General features: G+C 40.5%; 1 protein-coding gene across 8 annotated transcripts in view; it reads right to left on the bottom strand.

Annotated features, from left to right (window-relative positions):
- Positions 1 to 22,452, bottom strand: part of CLIP4 (CAP-Gly domain containing linker protein family member 4) — an 88,303-nt gene that overhangs the window by 26,882 nt on the left and 38,969 nt on the right. For 7 of the 8 annotated variants that reach the window (XM_045884341.3, XM_064572057.1, XM_045884340.3 and 4 more), the window contains 6 exons: positions 21,393 to 21,528; positions 14,825 to 14,965; positions 9,782 to 9,871; positions 8,453 to 8,596; positions 5,116 to 5,250; positions 943 to 1,066 (listed from right to left, as the gene is read on the bottom strand). In XM_045884341.3, coding sequence (XP_045740297.1) covers positions 943 to 1,066; positions 5,116 to 5,250; positions 8,453 to 8,596; positions 9,782 to 9,871; positions 14,825 to 14,965; positions 21,393 to 21,528 — 770 coding nt within the window. The remainder of the gene's footprint in view (positions 1 to 942; positions 1,067 to 5,115; positions 5,251 to 8,452; positions 8,597 to 9,781; positions 9,872 to 14,824; positions 14,966 to 21,392; positions 21,529 to 22,452) is intronic. The other variant, XM_064572055.1, reaches the window with a different exon arrangement.

Below are 22,452 nucleotides of genomic sequence, written 5' to 3'. Positions count from 1 at the left end.
ATGTTCAATACTGTCACAAATAATGAGAAAAAAAGTATATCAATTACATCAAAGAAGAAGGAAATTAATACAAAAATTATGTGAAATTATTAAGAAAAACAAAGTGAGGTGGAAGACAGATCTAAAAAAAACTCTAAAATCTGCCAGGAGGCAGTCACACAGCCTAGGTAGAAGGGAACTAGATGGGGCTCTGGGATGTGATGGCAGATCCGTTCTCATGAACGTGATTACACCATACATGTTCTTTCCTAAAGATTAGCATCCTGTTTCCCCTGCACGGAAGAGCACACCAAGCCAACTTCTCTCAGCATGTAAGTCATTTCACATAATGGTACCTGGGATTTCATGAGAACTTGTTTCTGCTCAACTTGTTTTTTTAAAGCCAGAGTGAGCTGGTCCAGAAGTGTACCATCTTCAGGAGAAACACCGAGGAGGTACATTATATATAAATCCTTAAAGCTTCACTTCCCCCGAAGATCTACTGCCTATCTATTTTTGAAAACTAAAGAAATCAGAGGAAAAAGCCATTTTGGTTCCATTAGGTTTGGAGGAGAATGAATGGGGTGCCTGCTGGCAGGAAATTTAATGTAGTTAGGATGTGACTGAAGCAATCAGAGAGCATTTTTACTTTTGTTTGCATGACAGATTAAGCTTGCTGCTCTCACTGTTCTTAGCAGCAAACGCCACTTCTAATAGCCTACACATACTCATAGGGTTTGCAAATGAGGAATAAAGGACGGTTTTAAAATTGCAAATCCTCAGCAAAGCAAATTTAGCTTTCCATGAGCCTTCTCTCTGAAGAAGGTGGTGGGTTAACCCCTTGAAAGAAGATATGAGCTGTAGTCAGTGCGTGTCTTTAATATAAAATGAGGAACTCTAACTATAAACCCCTGCAAATTCCAAAAGGCCTTGTGAAAAAAACATAAATTTCCTTTTTCTCACCTTTGTACCCTGGATGGGGGAGCAAATATTCCATATCTTGGAGAACAACTAAAATACTGCACACCTCCAACTGAACCATCATTCTTGCCATGGGGTTTCTCAAGCTCTATACCGTACCAATATCCTAGAACAAGAATATTAGATTTTGAAAGCATCCGCATTTTACCCAAAATGGTTATGCTATTATACAAACCCAGAACCCGAATGGCTTAACATTTTCACAAAATGACCAAAATGATGGAAGAGCATCATGATCGTTGAGCTTTCAAATGATAAAATTTGAAAATTTGAAAAATGAACAGGAAAAACATTTTACAAGCACAATTACAGAGTTGTACACTAAAGGAGAGAGATAAAATACACAAATTTGGCACAAACTAGCTATTATGCAAGTAGTATTATGACCACAGTATATCTACAAGCTATAATGAAAAAGAAACTGCCCTTGACTCAGTGATACAGCGCATTTCAGTGGGAGAAGCACAACACAATACTGAGCCATATGGATCATAAAGTGCATGTGCAATCTTTTCCTTTCACTCTCCCAACATTCCAACATCACAAACTGTCCTTAAATAATTAAGGAAGGACAAAAGTAATATGGAAAATATGATTAGACTTCATGGTGACTCTTCTTTTTCTGTTTCCCCACCCAGGATAAAAAGAAAAATCATAATACTTAACCTTAGTGAAAAGATTTAGATTAGCTAGTTGGAAGAATTTTCTAAAAGGCTTATTTTAAGTATGTAAAAGGGCCCACTCTGAGGAAAATAACAGGACTTCTTTTCTAGAGGGCCAAAACTAAAGCAGTGAGGTTGCTTTTAGTGTGGTGAGAATTAGGTAGGTGGACATATACTCCTAGTCTAAGTGTATACATACATACTCCTGGAATAAGGATTCTCAAATGGAGGGTACCTCAAGACCAGTTAAAAGTGTCTAATGAGCCACTCATTTTTATTTAAAAGGAGAATACAGTAGTAATTGCATCTGGTCTCTTACAATCAGTATCAAATAAAAAATAAGAATACAGACGTTGAGAAACTTACTGCAAATTCCAAATTCCAAAATACAAAAATACTGTTTCTTTCAGATGACTAATTCAAAGAGTCTATATAACCTCAAAAATGGCAACCTAGAAGTTCTTCAGTCTTTTCCTCTTATGTTCAAAAAGATGACCCTTGAGCCCATTTCTCAGTACTTTTGCACCGAAAAGACTAATGCATGACCACAGTCCTCTATACTTAAGCAGCATACGAGTACAGAGTAACGTGAATAAACTTACTTCTCAGCCATACTAATGCTCTGGAAACAGGTCATCACATTTCCGAATGTCATTAACCAAGGTCGTCTGGTTGCCATTTTTATTTCTGAGTGCCACAGTTAACAATGTTCAATGTTACAATGTACCATATAATGGCAACACGTTTACCATATGACTCTTGAAAAAGTGTAACATCCCACAGAAAGACAGGACAAGTGTGAACAACTGTGACTACACCTTGTCTGGTAGTGGTGAGGTACATATGGCTTCCCACTTAAATGGTAATTTTTTTTCCGATAAGAAGGCTAACGAGGCTGAAAACGACATCCTTCAGGTCTAGATCTTATAATCGAAAAAGCTTCGATGAATCAGCGCTGTTCTCGAGAACCGGCTGATCTCAGTTTTGGTGCCACATGACATGCATGCGAGTAGTTTCCAAAAGGACAGAATGACCTTAACAGAAGGGTTTCCAACTTTACGTTTGCTTATGACTACCCCAATTTCTGGACGCTTAACCTTAGGAATTTAAAAATTAAAAGTCGGGCGCCTGGGTGGCTCCGTTGGTTAAGCGACTGCCTTCGGCTCAGGTCATGATCCTGGAGTCCCGGGATCGAGTCCCGCATCGGGCTCCCTGCTCGGCGGGGAGTCTGCTTCTCCCTCTGACCCTCTTCCCTCTCATGCTCTCTGTCTCTCATTCTCGCTCTCAAATAAATAAAATCTTTAAAAAAAATTAAAATTAAAAGTCAACCTAAAACAATGAATTGCATCCAGTGAACCAAAACCACTCTAATCTTGTTTAATATAGAAAAAGGGAACTCAAAAGACATGGAGATTGTGAAAAATAACCCACCTTTGGGGTCTTAAAAGTTTTTATTTGAGAACTATATTAAGACCATCCTAACTCATCTCAATTACTACCTGGAGACCTGTGAGGGACATGAATTATACAACACACAGCCCATCTCAAATCAATTAGCTGGATTGTGATTATAAGTGGTATAATGAAACAAGACTGTGCTGGGAGACAATTCTCCGTGGCTCGCTCATGTTTCTGCATGTCTTATGAACAGAGGCACCGTGTTTCCATGGATGTCTGCACAGAGGACAGCCTTGGAGGACAGAGACAGGGTGTGGGCCGCATGCCCCACCCAAAATACAGACATGCGTCTTGTCTAGTGTACAGGTTCAGATTCCTTACACTCAGGGCTCTTCTCCTGTAGCATAAACCACTGGGTGTGCAGGTGTCACCTCCCCCCCACCCCGGGAACTGGGGCTCAGGAAGCAAGTGCAAGAAAATGCTGACCCTTGGGGCGCCTGGGTGGCTCAGTCATTAAGCGTCTGCCTTCGGCTCAGGTCATGGTCCCGGGGTCCTGGGATCGAGCCCCGCATCGGGCTCCCTGCTCGGCAGGAAGCCTGCTTCTCCCTCTCCCACTCCCCCTGCTTGTGTTCCCTCTCTGGCTGTGTCTCTCTCTCTGTCAAATAAATAAAATCTTTAAAAAAAAAAAAAAAAAGAAAGAAAATGCTGACCCTCTGCTTCTGCTGCTGCTGGGACTCCAGAAGTCCTGTCCTTGAATCAGGAGCCTAACGTCTTCCATTAGCATTTATGAAACTGTGGCAATCTAACTTGTCAGCTTACACACGTAGGGTAAAATCTCAGGTCCTTCACAGTTCTTGACAGAAGGTTACAAATTTAAAATCAATGTTCTGGGTAACCTTTTCCTAGAATGCTGCAACGCCGCCATGTGTCAAAACAGCATACTGCCACTTAAAATACACAAACATGGTTTCATTCACCTGGCTTCTATATTTGAAATTAAAATCATTGAAAATGCAAAAGAAAGCTAATCTTTACTTTTGGAAACACAGTATTAAGTCTAGATTGGAATAAATATGTAAATACACAAACATGTATTTTTAAGGTCCCAGGGTGCACAGAAACTTTTTCATTTTCCCTCGAATCTGTCTGTTGGCTTTTCTTTCCAAGCCACTCAGATAAAAGCGATATGCTGTGAACTCATTTTTAGAATATCCTTAGCAATTTACCCAAAGGATACAAAAATACTGATTCGAAGGGGTACATGCACCCTGCTGTTTATAGCAGCATTATCAACAATAGCCAAATTATGGAAAGAGCCCAAATGTCTATCAGCTGATGCATGGATAAATAAGATGTGGTATAAATCCCCTGGAATATTACTCAGCTATCAAAAAGAATGAAATCTTGCCATTTGCAACGACATGGATGGAGCTAGAGTGTATTATGCTAAGAGAAATAAGTCAGACTAAGACAAATATAATATGATTTCACTCGTATGTGGAATTTAAGAAACAAAACAGATGAATATAGGGGAAGGGAAGAAAAAAAAGGATGCACCATGAGACTGCGTGAGAGACTCTTTAACTATAGAGAACAAACTGAGGGTTGCTGGAGGGAGGTAGGTGGAGGATAGGGTGGATGGGGGAGGAGGATTAAAGGAGGACACTTGTGATGAGCACTGGGTGTTACATGTGAGGGATGAATCACTGAAGTCTACACCTAACACCAATTTTACCGATTATATGTCAACTAGAATTTAAATAAAAACTTGAAATTAAAAAAAAAAGAATAACCTTAGCAAAAATCTAATCCTGATATTTTCTCTCTGTTATTGAGCACGCTTGGCAATCAGTGAGCATGAAGTTGGAGAAGGGCCACGAATTTTAACATTAGACAATTTACAATACAAGTGAGATTTCGCGGACGACAGTCAACCCGAGTCCAGTCGGTGTTTCCATCACTGTTTGGCTTCGCCGTTGCCATAGATAACTAACATCCACAAGAACTGTTCATCAGGAATTCCCTACATGTAAAATTTTAAACCTTTCGTATTCTGAAGCGCTCAAGCGGAGCCAAGAATATCCAGATGAGTTACCTGGAGCAAAGTTTGTTGTCCCGAAGAACTTAACGGTGCCGATTCTCTGGCCTACCACCAGCACTCTATCTCCGAGGTGGGGCTCTCCTGCACAGCGGCTGTTATTTGCTACAGATGCTCCTGAGGAATTCAAACCTGTTTAATTGGTTGGTGGGGAAAGGGGAAGGGGCAGGAAACGAGGAGGGAAAAGAGCAAAGGGGAAGAAAAAAAGAAAAAAAAACAACCTCAAAAAGTGTATTAGCCAAAAAATCACCACGTGTTCTAACCAGTCTAGCTAGTTGAGAGATCTCAATGTATGACACCCTTCATGATATGCATCACCTACAGCTGTGGTTCTCACATGTGAGGCCAAGACATTCAAGGAACGTGTGAAGGGTTTCCTGAAAAAATTATTGCCACAAGAATCTGACGCACACGGTTCCTGGTAAAGCATCAGTTCTACCCAGACTGCCCGGGGTGCACTTACTCCCACAGAGGCCAGCACCCTTTTTCCGCAAAGGGCCAGGGAGTGAGTACGTGAGGCACTGCAGGCCGCGCCGTCTGTCGTGACTACTCGGCTCCACTAACCCCAGCACAAAAGCAAACCGGCCTGGCGTGCTCCAGAAAACTTCACAGAAATAGGTGGCACGTCGGGTTCAGCCCATGGGCTGTATTTTACCAATCCCTGTTCCGCTAAAATGCTAGAATCAGAGCAGTTCATTGGGACTCAGTGTGAATTATATATACAGGAATGTGATCTGAATGTGAAAATTGCTCTGTTTCCAATGAGCTCAAACTGATTTCCTTATTAGGAACCAAACCAGTCCCCCTCACCTTGATTCAAACCTAATCCTTCAAATGCCCACTATCAAACATCCTAGAGAAATGCTGTCTGGAAAGCTGTTCAATTATAACACAAAGTGGGCCCTTGAGGCTTCTCCCATCAGTCCATAAACAGACTTGAACAGCTATCATCTGGGAAGGCCTACAGAAGCCTCTGTGAGGACAGGGGACAGAGGATAAGTCACACGGCCAACAGGAGAGAAACTAAAGCCATGGCAACAAATGAGGAACATAAACCCAGAGAGAAGGCAGGGGTGGATAAAGCGCTATGCTAAAAAATCCTAGGTCCTCATAATAACTAATATTTCTAATGCACTTCAGAGTTTGCAAAGTGCTTTCCATAGAATTACAACTATAGATAAGACACAAACTCAGGAATTAACTAAGACATGGTGTTCACAGGTAGTCGATGGCACACAAGGATGAGAGCCCGGGGCTCTATGACCACAAGTCCTCAGGCGGGTCTCCAGGCTGTGTAATGGACCAAGGACAGCATGTTCGATCATGGGATACAACGATGCTGAGAACACACACCTCCTCCCCTACCTCTGCCATTCCCCTAATCTGTTCTTTCTGCTCCTCTTTATCCTCACTTCCCAATATGTCCACATCCCTCAAATGCAAATCTTTGGAGAAAGTGAAATACCTACTCACTCTAGAAAAGTGTCCTAGGGAAATGTCTCTGAGGTCGCAAACATGGACTTCCTCTCACGGATCTCCCATTCTCTCTCCCTCCCCTCCTAAAAGGTCTTCTTGCTCATTCTAATTGACAGGTCTCTTCATCTACTGCTATCTAAGCCTACATCAGGCTTAAATTTATAAAAAGAGAAGAAAGGTTAAATACATAGGTACACTAGAACTACTTCTTATAAAAGTAAAACAGGTACTTCCATATGCACATATAAATTTTAAAATCAAGTAAATGTCAAAAGCCCAAATTCCAAGTGAAGGAGGCCTTGTAATGTGAATAAAATGAGGACAAGCAGGAATGCTATATCCCTATCTTGGTAGCTCTGTTCTTCAGGGGGCTAGACAGAAACTGCTCACAGGGGAAGGAGCACCCACACCGAAAATACAAGTTCCAAGTAAACAATTTCAGGCAAAACTTCTAGGTTCTCTGCTTTTAGAGTCCCACCCGATAGGTTTATTGTCAATGTTATCGCTGAGGGCTCCTCCCCATCACAGTACAGTAAGTATTTTAAAGAGAAAAAAAAAAAAAAAACCCCGTCACGAACATTTTCCATAATAAAATATTGCTTCAGTACAACTGTTAAAAGTACGTGAATGAGAATCTTATTATGAGGTTCACTGAAAACAATTTATGCCAAAACGGTTTCATTTCCTTTCCGGACAAGTTTGCTATGTAGCCAAATGAGCGAATGGCAGTATGTTTCATATATGTTGATTTCGGCAAGATGTCTGCTATGAAGTGCTTTCTATATCCTTACATGTAACTGGAGAAATGTGGACTGAACAAGGTTACTCAGGACTCGCCACATCCCAACGGATTACTATCATCAACCTGTCAGGAGAGCCACTGATCCTCTCCTACCTAGTGTTAAACAAGGACTTGAACTTCAAATATGAAGACGACACAGAAGTATGTGGGAAAGCTAGTATTCAAGGTGTAAGCAACAGAATGCAGAGGGATGAAACCTCTAACATTCAATTAAAGGAGAATGCAGGTAAAGTCCTACATGAAGTGGCAACAAGAAGGGCCCTGGCCAGAGGCTCCCTCGGAGCCAGGATGATGGTGTGGTCGCCACACTGCAGGAGGGGCCTTACACTGTGCTTGTGCCCATGGGCAACAGTTCAGCTCTCCATGGGCTGGCCATGAGTGGTCTGGAGGCCGAGGAGCAGGAGGAAGAGCGGAGGTACTTGGGATGGAGGCAAACCCTAACAGCAGCAGAGGAAGCAGCCGACCGACCGCAGGCTAAAGCCTAGGTGTGCCACTTAGAAATGACTTACCTCCCCTAAGGGGTAAGTGGCATCAGGCACCAATGACTTACCTCCCCTAAGCCTCGGGTCCCTCATTCATAAAATGAGAGTGAGAATAATAGTACCTATCCAAGGGTTTGTTTTGAGAATTAAGTGAAATAAGGTATGTAAAGTTGCTTAGAATAGAACCTGAAATAATAAGTATACAATACATGTTAGTTATTATTAGGTCTAGATTAGAAAAGAGATAAGAAAGATAATAACTGTATGGTTTCCACGTATCTGAGGATCTATCATAAATTTCTAAAACGATCCTTACAGGGTCAGAGGTGTTACATGCATGTGGTAGGGAAGAAATCAGTCCAGACAAGGAACACGGCAGGAGCACGGGGAGGGAGGCAGGGAGACCGAGGACGCTCACAAGAGGTGGGGGGCACGGGGAAGACAGAAGAGTACAAGTAGTTCTATCTGACTGAAGTAAAAAGTTCCTTCTACACATTTAAAAAGAGCAAATCTACTTACAAACAAACCAAGATAAAAAACACCAAGAAAGCCTGGTTGAAAAAGCCATAGATACCAGCACTGGTTCTAGAGGAGACAGACGGGCTTTTGCTCACTGTCTTCCTGTTATTGCTTTGTGCATTCAGTTTCTTGGGGTGGTTCGGCTTGTACTCCAAAGATGATGTGGAGGAGGAGCTGCTGATGGATCCGAGCAGGGTACCTAAGACAGGTAAAGGAAGAGAACACAGCGAAGGGTGGACAGTAAGAAGTGAACCAATAAGATGCGTTCCCCGGTAAATCCCTCTGAAACCCTCCATTTAGCTTCCTCAGCTGTGGAGTATCTAGTGTTGAATTAAATGCCTGGTTTCACCCAGCTGTCCTGTAGTTCATACAGACAAGACTTATCAGCCAAGCTATTGCACTGTAAGGGTTCGTGCTGCATGAGGACACTCTCACACAGAAGAGCACATCCAGCTTTACTGAAGCTGATGACCTCCCTATTCCCCCCACACTCTCTCTCACCTCCCACTTTAGATGGCTTACTACAACCCAATCTTATTTACACTTAAAAATTCTATTAATTTGGGGCGCCTGGGTGGCTCAGTCATTAAGCGTCTGCCTTCGGCGCAGGTCATGGTCCCGGGGTCCTGGGATCGAGCCCCGCATCGGGCTCCCTGCTCTGCCGGAAGCCTGCTTCTCCCTCTCCCACTCCCCCTGCTTGTGTTCCCTCTCTCGCTGTGTCTCTCTCTGTCAAATAAATAAGTAAACTCTTAAAAAAAAAAAATCTATTAATTTAAGATAAAAAAAAGGTAGTATTAAAATGTTTTGAGTTGGGGCGCCTGGGTGGTTCAGTCAGTTAAGTGGCTGCCTTCGGCTCAGGTCATGATCCCAGGGATCCCTGGGATCGAGCCCCTCATCAGGTTCCCTGCTCAGCGGGAAGTCTGCTTCTCCCTCTCTCTCTGCCTCTCCCCCCTTGCTTGTGCTCTCTCTCTCTCTCTCAAATAAATAAATAAATAAAATCTTCTAAAAAAAATGTTCTGAGCGAACCTGAAGGCAAGCAGGAATACTCTTGAATGTGTTGTTCCTGCTCTATTCACCCAATGATTTGATAGCTGAAGGCGATTTTAAACATTTTTATCAAGCCATCTATACTTGGAATTTCCTTTTGGTCTCCCGTTTGACTTAACCTGGGAGCCCTCTAATTTGTGTACACAGAGGCACCACACAGCATTTTATACCAAAACCACGTATACACTTTACGATGAGCCACTTAAGGTATTTCCGAGGATGATTTTTCTCTCAAAAACGTTAAAACTTAGCCCCCATATAAGCTTTATCACTATATTATATTAAAGTTCCCTCTGTAAATTAGATTTTTAGAATGGAAGTTATAAAATTATTTTACCATCTTTCTCTGTTACGGGTTTCGGTTCTTCACCAGGAGGCAATGAAAGTGTTGATTCAGAAGCGCTGTCTTTTTTTGAAGTCATTAATCCTGGCATGTAGAAACAAAATATGTTCAGCAAGAAAGAACTTCAACATTAAACATACAAATGTACTTGCTGTTTAAAGGACAGACATCCCTCATTATCTAAATCTTCTCCACTTCTGGAAACATGCCGGATAGTAAATTCACAGACAGCAGGGGCCGATCCAGTATTTCATTATGTGAAGAGGCGGGGAAAAAGAATGCATCCTCAGCCCCTCTGAAAACCTCAATCAATTTCCTCAAATACCACCAAGGTCTCTTTTAGACCTATTTAACAATCCACTAAGGAATTCTAAATTCTATAAAACAGTTAAAGCCCAGGGCGCCTGGGTGGCTCAGTTGGTTAAGCGACTGCCTTCGGCTCAGGTCATGATCCTGGAGTCCCGGGATCGAGTCCCGCATCGGGCTCCCTGCTCAGCAGGGAGTCTGCTTCTCCCTCTGACCCTCCCCCCTCTCATGTGCTCTCTCTCATTCTCTCTCTCTCAAATAAATAAATAAAATCTTTAAAAAAAAAAAAACAAAACAGTTAAAGCCCAGCTACCTAGCTGTTTGACTTCACACACTCATGAGTGTGTCCGCACAATGCCGGCAGGTAGAGAGCGAAACTCACGCAGCTCTAGGACAACCAGGACTTGCACACAACTCACAGATTTCACTCATGTGTCTGCAAATCGGTTACAGCAGAGTTTCTACTTAGATAGTGAATTCTGGGTAAAAATTTTGCAAACCATCATAGCCACTCATCAGATGCAAACGAACATGAGACAGGAAGAAGCCCCACACTCTCTGCCCCCAGCGCTCTGACGACGACAGCCCCGCTAGCACCACACCCAAGTGTCACAAACAGACTCACTTTAAAAAAGAAGAAGCCCACAAATAATACTTCGCCTTATGAAGACTTCTGTTTCCATTCTAGAGAACCAAATTATTTAAATAGGAAACCTAACGGACTCCACCCAGTTTTAAATTCCATCAAGCACCCATTTCAATTCTTCTCGCTTAGGAAGCATCCGAGCGAAGGACTATCCTTGGCACTCTGAGCATCCCCAGCGTGAACGAGACATGGTCCCAGCCCGAAAGGAGCACCTTCTCAATTCAGAATGGTAGAATGATGTGAGCATGAATAACTAAAATATGAGGACATTTATTGATAAGCACAAAGGAAAAAGACAATAATTGTGGTTACAAAGATAAATTAATGCCTCATCAAGGAGATCACATTCTGAGCTATGTCTTGAAGGACAGGTAAGACTTCCAGGGGCGCCTGGGTGGCTCAGTCATTAAGCGTCTGCCTTCGGCTCCGTTCATGATCCCAGGGTCCTGGGATCGAGCCTCGCATTAGGCTCCCAGCTCAACAGAGAGTCTGCTTCTCCCTCTCCTTCTGCCCCCGCCCCCATGGTCTCTCTCTCTCTCTCTCAAGTAAATAAAATCTTACGGCGCCTGGGTGGCTCAGATGGTTAAGCGTCTGCCTTTGGCTCAGGTCATGATCCCAGTGTCCTGGGATCGAGTCCCACATCGGGCTCCCTGCTCCTTGGGAGCCTGCTTCTCCCTCTGCCTCTCTCTCTCTCTCTCTCTCTCTCTGTCTCTCATGAATAAATAAATAAAATCTTTAAAAAAAAAATAAAATCTTGAAAGAAGAAAGAAAGAAAGAAAGAAAGAAAGAAAAGACAAGACAAGACTTCTTCCAGAGCATACTGGAGGTATGGCCAGAAAGAACTGAAGATAGACATTCTAGATGGGCAAAAAGAAAAGGAAAAATCTTAAGGACAGGGTCAGAGATGGAGGAGTAGCATGGCTGGAATAAAGAGTATTTTTTGGGACGTGGGAGAAGTAAGACTGGATAGACAGGTCAGAGTGAAATCTCAAAGGAGGACAGTGCCAGATAAGGACCTGGTCCTCTTGTGGAAGGAATGGGCCTCTGATGGACCTGAACAGGGCTGGCATGAACGGGGGGGGGGGGGGGGGGGGGAATAACATTACCCTGACAGCAAAGTTTAGAAGGAAGTGAGAGGGGTAGAGGTAGGAAGCATGGACCAGGGAGAAGTTCTTACCATAGGTGGAATGAGGACCAGAGTGACAACAGCAGGAACTGAACAGAGGGGTGGGTAAGAGAGACTCTGTGAAGGCACCCCACGGAGCGCATTTCTTATTTTTCAATTATATTTTTCAGTTTTAACATGTCCATTTGGTTCTTTCTTACTTGAATTTTTTAATTGAGTCACAGGAGATTCACATGCAGTTGTATAAAGTAATACAGGGAGATCTCTTGCACACTTTGCCCAATTTCCCCAAAGGTAATTTTTTACATAACTATAGCATAATCCCACAAGCAGGATGCCAACACTGATACAATCTGCCAATCTTAGGTCGCCCCAGTTGTAACCAAACTCCTTTGTGCATCCGTGCGCATGTGCATGTGTGCTCACACATCATTTGATTCTTTTTTATATCCTCATTTCTCTGAACTTTCTTTCCACTTATTTCAAGAGTATTAACCTTAATTCTTAAAGAATGGTTAATGTATTATTTAAAGTCTTTATCTGCGTCATGTCTGTGTCCTGTTAGGGTTGGCAACCTTTAATTGTCTTTTTCCTGGAAAGATGTTGAGATTTTCCTGGTTTTTCTATTTTGAGCAATTTTGGATTGTATCCTGTACATTTCGAATATTACATTGTGGGACTCTGGGTCTTACTTAAGTTCTACAGAGAATGTTTATTGTTTTGTTTTGTTTTGTTTTGTTTTATGAAGGAGTCAACCCAAACCAGTTCAGGCCGGACATCCCTACCCGCCTTCTGTGCCCTATGGTTCCAATGTCAGTTCAGTTTCCAAAGACTTTTTGGGATCTTTCTCCTATGATGCGCCCTCCAGCAGTGCCTGGGACCTGGGCAGCGATCTACCCCGGAGACCAAAGCCTGTGGTCAGATCCACACACACACCACTGGAGAGCAAGCCCAGGAGTTCACACCCAACATTTTGAGATCACTTTCTTGAGCTCCCTGCTCTCCATGGTCTCCCTGTTACTTTCTTGCTCCCGGAGGCATCCCTTCCCAATATCTGGGCAGGATGCCTAGGCTTTGGTTTCCCTGCTCTGTCATGCAGTCTCCCGGGACTGACTCTGCCCCTGGGAACAAGCAGAAGACAAACTATCGGGGATTCCATCCCTGCTCTTGGGACCACAGTTTCTCCGGTCAGAGAGAAGGGTTCCCCTCCCATGGGGTTTCAGGTGCCTCACCACCTACTACTACTATTAAACCATGGAGGACTACCCAGGGACCGGCCTGGGAATGGACCAAAGGGGGGGGGAAGCTATCATAAAAAAAGGGATTTCCTACATTTTCTGGCTAGTAGGGGACCCCTTCCCTAATCCCTAGACCAGGAATGGAGGGCTTCTCTTTGGGCTTTCTTTCCATGATGGCTGTGAACTTCTGGGTTTCGGGTTAAAAGGATACCATTTACAATTGCACCAAAAAGTATGAAGTATCTAGGAACAGACCTAACAAAACTGGTACGAAAAGAGCTGTGGAGAAAATTAGAAAATCTTATTGACGTATTTTTAAAGGACCCAATTAAATAAAGCAATATTCCAAGCTTACAATTAAAAGGCTGAATATTATAAAGATGTCAGTTCTTCCCAGATTGACTTATGGTCAAACCAATAAAGCTTTAGCAGGTATTTTTTTTAAAGAAACTTAACAGCTTATTCTAAAATTTATAGGGAAGTGTGATTTATAACGATCCAAACAGGCAAGACACTGTTTAAGAATAAGCTAAGAAGCTTTCCTTTCCTAGATATCAAGATTTATTTGTTAAAAACTATAGTAGTTATGAAGTACAGACTGACACAGAGATATTCAAATAGCTCAACAGAAGAGAGCAGAAAGGACAACCAATTCTTGGACAAAATCCTTGAATCATGGTAGAAAGCCTTTCTGCTTCAGCCCCTGGTAAGTTCGCAAGTACTTACTGAGCACGTATTTTGTGCTATGTACTACTACGGTGAATACAAAAGTACAAAATACTCTCACAGTCCATTTAAAATTTTGCTGAGACGATAAAGATCTGCACAAATGAAGCAACCAGAGGACAAGACCCAAACTAACAAATAATTGTGTGGTGTGGATACAAGTGTACACAAGGGTGGACATAATGGAGACATCAAAGTGATCTGGGTCCCCAGGGAAGTGTTCTTGGAGAAACAACATCAAAATAAGGAGGTAAAGCACAGCTAGGGCCTCAAAATGCAGAAGTCAAATGACTGTACTCAGAGAAATAGCACGAGACAAAGTAAGTAGAGAAGAGTGAGGACAAGAAATCACAGTTCAACTACAGAGGTAGCCAGAGACCCCATTATATACAGGAAGGACTGAGACCACCAGTTTAAAGAGTCAGGACTTCTTCTGATTAAAAAGAAGTCACTAAAATTCTTGAATAGGGAAGAAACATAAAGCTAGTTACGTTTATAAGGATTTACCAGAGGTATAAAATTGAGCTTTGAGGTTAGATTAGGGGGTGATGAAGGTATGCAGGTAGTAGGAAAGGAAGAAAAGAAAGGAACAAATGTAAAATACTCTTGTCAGGAATCAAAATCATAAACCATGACTGACATTTAAAAACATGTGAGATGGAGATTTTATTAAATTCGGGTTCTAGTTATCTAACAAAAAAAGTGTGAAGCACACTAAATATAAAGCAGTCTGCAAAGGAAATAAAAAATGCTGAAGAAGAGGGGCGCCTGGGTGGCTCAGTCGGTTAAGCGACTGCCTTCGGCTCAGGTCATGATCCTGGAGTCCCGGGATCGAGTCCCGCATCGGGCTCCCTGCTCGGCGGGGAGTCTGCTTCTCCCTCTGCCCTCGTCCCTCTCGTGCTCTCTGTCTCTCATTCTCTCTCAAATAAATAAATAAATAAAATCTTTAAAAAAAAAATGCTGAAGAAGAGATTTAACTTTCTGGTTTGACCTACCAGTGTTTACTTTTGATGTTACATGAGTTACATCAATTTTCTGGGACCTGATGAGAGGCACAGCTTTTCCAGAAGAAGTGTGTGCTATATTCTTCCTTCGATCTTTTGCTTTACTTATCTTTGAAAGTGGTGCAAAAATACCTAAGGGAGGAATGGAGAGCTTGAGTTAGTGTGAAGCAATTAAAACCATTTCAAATAAAGGGGCAAGTACAACCATTTGGAAATATAAATCTTTAAGTTCTTTTAGTGCCTACCAGGTGTCCTGTAGGGAAAGACAGGAAAAAAGTGACATGCAGTATGTGCCCTCAGAGAGCTTACAATTTAGTTGTCAAGACGAACAACATACACAGTAATTGAAGAATCACATAAAAGAGGCATAATCATGTATTACGTGAAATTCAGGGAAAAGAGAAATGAGTGAAGGTAATAGTTTTCCATCATAGTAGTTTCTGACTAAACTATCGGCTATTGTAAATGTGTACAATCTTACTGGAAGACAAAAATTCTAACCCAAGCCACTTCGTGGCATTGAATTATAAGGAAATAGATTTGTGCACAAAAAGTTACAAAGTTACACTTGTATGGTATAAAGAAAAGATAGATTTCCAGAGCCAAAACAATTTCTAGTTTACTACTACTATGACCCAATTACACTTTTGGAAATTAATTATGAGAAAATAATCCAAATGGGAGGAAAAGATTGTATACCTGATATGTCATCATCGCAATATTATTCATGAGTAGGAGAAAACAAGTATGTGTCAACAGGATGAATGAATGAACTATACCCCTGAACTGTTACATCACCATCAATAAGTAAAACAATAAAAATTGTAAAGAAATACAGACAAGTATGAAAATTAAATCAAGAAAATAAAAATGAAACTATATATTTGATTACATTATGACTGTATCTGAGAAACATTTTATGTGTGGATATAAGAAATACTGTAAAAAACTGAAAACCAAAACACATTTATGAGAGCAGTCAGATTACTCTCAAATTGTCTTTCAAATTTGTCATTAATGCATTATAATGTTGTTTAATGAATGGCTTTTTTTTTTAAACAAAGATCTTTTTTGTAAAAGATTTTATTTATTTATTTAATTGACAGAGAGAGAGACAGCGAGAGATGGAACACAAGCAGGGGGAGTGGGAGAGGGAGAAGCAGGGACCCCTCCGAGCAGGGAGCCCAATGCGGGACTCGATCCCGGGACTCCAGGATCATGACCTGAGCCAAAGGCAGTCGCTTAACCAACTGAGCCACCCAGGCGCCCCTGAATGGCTTTTTCTTAATCTGAGGAAAGTTGCATGGTTTCTCTTTCAAGGTCTTAATAGAAAATTTCCACACAATATTATTCCACATAATATCTTTTTTTTTTTTTAAAGATTTTATTTATCTATGTGACAGAGAGAAACACAGCGAGAGAGGGAACACAAGCAGGGTCCACATAATATCTTAAACAGTAAATATTTAATTCTATGGCTTTAAAAGATTTCCATAGCATATAAAACCCCACCTAATATAAGTTCTTATTCTTCCTGTTTTTTTTAATGAAATAAATCATTTGGGAGAACCGAAACTAAATTTAGAGCGAAGACTGGCTACAACCAAAGCCCAAAGTGCACGCAGAATATGGGCTAAAGTTCCTAGTAAGTAACTCGTGCTCATCAAAGTACCAATGGGACTTTTCTCAGATCTTGACATACAATTAATCATAAAGCTTAACTAAAATAAACACATAGGGAAGAATGATTTTTAAATAGAAGAATAACAAATTTCTAGAACAAATTTCTGGCCCATTTTACCACAACTCCTCCCAAAACGGCACCGAAATATTAGAAAGGAATAAAAACGATATAAACTCTAAAGAAAAAAGAAAATGATAAAAAGGAGGAAACAAATACTAAAAGCTGCCAGAGAGGGGGAAAAGGTCAAACACGGAAGAAAGATTTTGCAACTCGTACACAGCAACACTGGAAGCTCAAGACAGTAGCTGACAAACCAGCGCCCGGGAGGCCACATCCTGCCCACCACCTCTTCTGTCAAGTCCCACTAGCACCCCTGTGCTTACACAGTCTGCAGCTGCTTCTACACTACAACAGGACAGCTGAATGGCTGAACGAGAGACTGTGCGGCCCTTGACGCCTAAAATATCTCCTCTGGCCTTCTACAGGAAAAGTTAGCCAAACTCCATCACATAATAGAGTATCACCTTCTAGATAGCAGGAAGGGAGAAATGAAGGGGGGGAAATCGGAGGGAGAGATGAACCATGGAGACTATGGACTCCGAGAAACAAACTGAGGGTTCTAGAGGGGAGGGGGGTGGGGGGATGGGTTAGCCTGGTGATGGGTATTGAGGAGGGCACGTTCTGCATGGAGCACTGGGTGTTATGCACAAACAATGAATCATGGAACACTTCATCTAAAACTAATGATGCAATGTATGGTGATTAACATAACATAATAAAAAAATATATATCACCTTCTAAATACAGAGAAAATACGAGTTCCGGCCTAACATTCTTTATCCCATCAAACTATCATATGAAGTATGAGGGTAGAAATAAACATATTTTTAGAATGGAAGTTTTCAAAAAATTTATCTCCCATGAGTCCTTTGTCAAAAAGCTACTAGAGAAAAAAAAAAAGAAAAGAAACATGCCCTTATTTAGAGAGACCTCCATACCTAGGATTTCTTTTCCTTTGGTTATATGTTAACTAACATCCTTAGGAGGGATTATTAGAATATACCTTCCAAATTAATACTTTTTGTAAGGCATGCCCATTTACTGGATAATGGAAAACTATTTTTTGTTCAGTGATTTTTGTTTTCAGCCTAAAAGAAATGGTGGAAAACAAATCATTATTTTTGTTAACATTAAATTGTTGGGAATTAAAAAAAAAAAAAAGCTACTAGAGGATGTGCTCCACCAAAACAAAGAAGTAAACCAAGAAAAGAACTGACTTAGAATGAAGGCGCCCAATCTTTCTCCTTATAGTATGAACTGAACTCAACAGAAGTCTAAAACTGGAAAAATCAGGGACGCCTGGCTGGCTCAGTCAGTGGAGCGTGTGACTCTTGATCTCCGGGTCATGAGTTCAAGCCCCAAGTCGGTTGTAGAGATTACTTAAAAATAAAATCTTTTAGGGGCACCTGGGTGGCTCAGTCTGTTAAGTGTCTGCCTTCGGCTCAGGTCATGATCTCAGGGTCCTGGGATTGAGCCCCACATTGGGCTCCCTGCTCTGCTTCTCCCTCTGTCCCCCTGCTCCTCCCCCCAACTTGTGCATACCTCTCAAGTAAATAAATATTTTTTAAAAAACCCTTTATTTTAAAAAAATAAAATCTTGAAAACAATAAAAATAAAATTGGAAAAATCAAGGGAGACTCATATACATGTATTATTTACAAATACAAATATTAATATCAGAAGATACAACTAAAGATGTTAAAATAGTTCTTGCCTCTAAAGGACAGGACTCAGGGTCAGGGAAGGGCAAGCCAGGGAAGGAGTTAACTGATGTTTTTAATAAACCTTATAATACAATTTGACTTATGTATTCACTTTGGTAATTATTAAAAGACATAAAAATGGTATTACCAAGTATTAAAATTTATTATAAAAATTTTCATAATCGCTAAAACTTAGAAGCAACCAAGATATATATCCTTTAGTAGATGAATGGGTAAATAAATTGTAGTACATCCAGACAATGGAATATTATTCAGGGCTAAAAAGACATGAGCTATCAAGCCATGAAAACACATGGAGGAAACTTAAATGCAAATTACACAGTGAAAGAAGCCACTCTGAAGAGGCCGGGTTCGTACTGTAGAATTCCAACGATACGACATTCTGGAAAAGATAAAACTAAGAAGACAGTAAAAAGATCAGTGGCTGCTAGGAGTTGAGCAGGGAAGGGAGGAATAGGCAGAGCACAGAGGGTTCTCAGGGCAGTGACAATCCTCCATATAGACACTGTAATGATAGAGACATGTCATTAAACACTTGTCCAAACTCACAGAACATCCACCACCAAGAGTGAACCCCAATGTAAACTATGGACTCAATGCTGATGACGAGTCATCAGTGTAGGTTCCTCTATGTTAAGAAATGTACCCTCTGGTGAAGGGACACTGATAATGGGAGTGGCCCTGCACACATGGGAACAGGGGATACACAGGAAATCTCTGTACCTTCCTCTCAATTTTGTTTTGAACCCAAGCTGCTCTAAAAAAAAGTCTTAAAAATTATTATAAAATTTCTACAATTGAAAAAATCTAATCTGTGTGAGAATTAACAGATCAGTTGAACAAAATAATCCTGAAACAGACGATAGCATTTATAAGAATTTATAATAAAGGAAGCACAACAAGCCAAAGGAAAAATGATAGAGGCGGGAAAAAAAAAATCTGTTGCTGAGAAGAGACAAATTCTTTGGCTTCTGCTTAGTCAGGGCAACTCCCATTTTTCCATAATCCAACACATGATCCTTGCCCCCCAAAACTCGCCTTTAAGCATGTGAAAGGGACAGAAGCAGGGTCCTTGGTGTATCTGGCTTTGTCCTCATCAAGCATGCCTCTCCTTGGGATGATGAGATTTGGGGGGCAAGATGCATTCTGTTACAAGCTAAGCCTTTCCCGTGACTCCGATTGACATCAACCCTGTGTGTTGCTAGGAGTTTTGATCCTTTTGCCCTCAGTCGGCTTCACAGCTGCCACAATTAGCTAACAGAGGAAAACTAAAATCAAATTCTTAATTCCGCAGAACTACCCAAATATATTCCAAATGGGTTAAATAATAAAGGGCAAAAAATTAAAACATTCAAAAGAATAAAATATATCGTTTTAAATTAATCCTTGGATTAGAAAGAACTATCTAAACATAAAAGCAATGTTAAGAAATTATAAAGAAAAAGTCTCTTAACTACATAAAACTCTATGCCAAAACACTGCAAATGAAGTTCAAAGGCAAATGACAAACTGGGCAAAATATCTATGATAACTATAAAAGTTTAATATCTTAAATACATATTTGTATTTCTAAAGTTTTTTAAAACCCACTAATCCCTCAATTATTTAATGAGCATGTAATATGAACAATTATTTCTTGGCAATTGCTAATATATATATTACAACAAAATATTTTAAGTGTTTTATTTCACCACAATCAGAGAAATATGAATTCAAACAGAAATTTTTACCCGTTAAATTGGAAAAATTAAAGGAAATGGAGCCATTAAAAATCACATTTTCAAACGATATTTAATGATTTGGGGAATTATAATAGCATATCAAGCAAAAATGCAAAATATGTAACTATATATAATCCAAATTTTTCAAAAAGAATTAAACAGAAGAAATATACCAGTGATTTTATTTTCTTCTTTTAACCTTCTTTGTTTTTCAAATTTTATACAATACTTTTATAAACAAAAAAATTAATAAACAAAAAAATGATGCTCCATTTTAAGTGTATGACAAAAGGAAACTGATAATTTTGATAAATTTATAACAGCTAGCAAATAGCTACCATTAGTTGAGTACTTATAGGGAATCAAGCACTATTCAAGGTGCTTTATACATTTATCAACACATTTAATCCTCATACGAACTCTTGAGGTATTGTTAGCCCCATTTTATAGAAGACAAACTGAGGCACAAGAAGAGAATTAAGGTCACATAACTGGTAGGTAGAGAAGCTGATTCACACCCAAGCTGTCAGACTCCAAGCAAGGACTTCAGCATTAGACCAGAGTATCTCTCTGTGCAGCTATAATTGAAACACGTGCAACCAGGGAAATTAATGTTCTAGAAGAATATTTCATGGCAAGGAAAAATATTCACAACATAGCAAGTGACAAATTTAGTTCAATATGTCAAGGAGTCTGTATGTATGTATGTGTATGAGAGAGAAAGAATATGAATTTAAACAAACATCTGTCAGAAAGAGAAAGAATCATCCCACCTCAGGAATACAGTTTTAAAGTTTGCTTCACTTGCTTTTCCAAGTTTTCAAGTTTTTCAACCCCCGGAGTTCTGTATTTCCTTGATAACAAAGTCCCTCCCTCAGTCATGATAGCACCCTAAGCAGGACTTACAGGAGGTCCACGGAGCTGGAAGTACTCCTGGTGGGACACCATCTTCCCATCACTACACTGCTCATAGCAGGAAAAGGGCAGTCCCTTCATTAACTACATAGATAACCAGGAGGAAAGGTTTCTTCCCCCCCCCCCGCCTAACCAGGTTTATTTAAAAACAATAGAAGAGTAGGGATGCCTGGGTGGCCCAGTTGGTTAAGCTTGGTTAAGCATCCAACTCTTGATTTCAGCTCAGGTCATGATCTCAGGGTCATGAGGTCAAGCTCCACACTGGGCTCCGTACTCGCGAGGAGTCTGCTTGGGATTCTCTCTCTCCTCTCCTTCCCCCCCCCCACCCGATCATGCTCTCTTTCTCCAAATAAATAAAATCTTTTTTAAAAATGATAAAAATAAAAATAAATAAATAAAAGTAAATTTGGTTATCTTAAACTAATTCTCATTAAGTTAGATAGTATCTACCTTACCGTATTTGGGCGCACATTTAAAGTACTGGGTTTTCCCAACACTTCCATTGTTTTTTCCTTCTGGTTCATCCAACTCAATGCCAGCCCACTGCCCAGTTGCAAATTCTGTTGTTCCGCAAAATCTTAATGTTCCAACCTAAAGAAAACATAAATCAGAATAAATTTTGAGGATTACTAGTAATTCTAAATGTGCTACTCTTGCAACTTTACCATGGAAGTTTTTAAAAACCATTCAATCAAAGTAGACTTTAGAACAGGAATATTACCAGGGATAAAAAGAGGTATTATATAATGATAAGAGTCAACCCCAAAAAGACGTAAGAATCCTAAATCTGTATGCACCTAACAACTGATTTTGGAAAATCTCCAAACATTTGGAAATTAATAAATATACTCCCAAATAACTCATAGTGAAAGAGAAAATCACAAAGAAATTTAAAAACATTTTGAATTGAGTGAAAATGATAACACGATATATAAAAATTTGTAGGATGCAGCAAAAGCAGTGTTTAGAAGGAAATGTATAGCATTAAACACTTGTATTAGGAAAGGTCTCAAATCAATGACCTAAACTTCCATTTTAAGAAACTAGAAAGTGAAGGCCCAAAGCAAGCAGGAGAGAAATAATAAAGATAAGAAATTATGGGGCACCTGAGTGGCTCAGTCGGTTAAGCATCTGCCTTGGCTCAGGTCATGATCCCGGGGTCCTGGGACTGAGCCCCACATCAGGCTCTCTGCTCAGCGGGGAGCCTGCTTCTCCTTCTCCCTCTATCCCCCCCCACCCAGCTCATGCTCACTCTCTTGCACACTCTCTCTCACTCTCTCAATCTCAAATAAATAAAATCTTTTTTAAAAAAAGAAATTAAGAACAGAAAAAGAATAGAGAAAATCAATGAAACCAAAAGCTGGTTCTTTGTAAGGATAAGTAAGATTAATAAACTTATAGCTAGGGACCAAGTAAACAAAAGAGAGAAGACACAAACTGCAAACATCATGAATGAAAGCAGGACATCTTTACATACCCTCAGTCATTTAAAAAATAATAAGAAAATACTCTGAA

Source organism: Mirounga angustirostris, unplaced genomic scaffold (assembly GCF_029215605.1).
Source record: "Mirounga angustirostris isolate CCGP_5_RB_7025 unplaced genomic scaffold, mMirAng1.0.hap1 SCAF_10, whole genome shotgun sequence".
Lineage (NCBI taxonomy): Eukaryota > Metazoa > Chordata > Mammalia > Carnivora > Phocidae > Mirounga > Mirounga angustirostris.
Note: the sequence above shows the minus strand (reverse complement) of the source record. Positions and strands in the feature narration are given on the sequence as shown.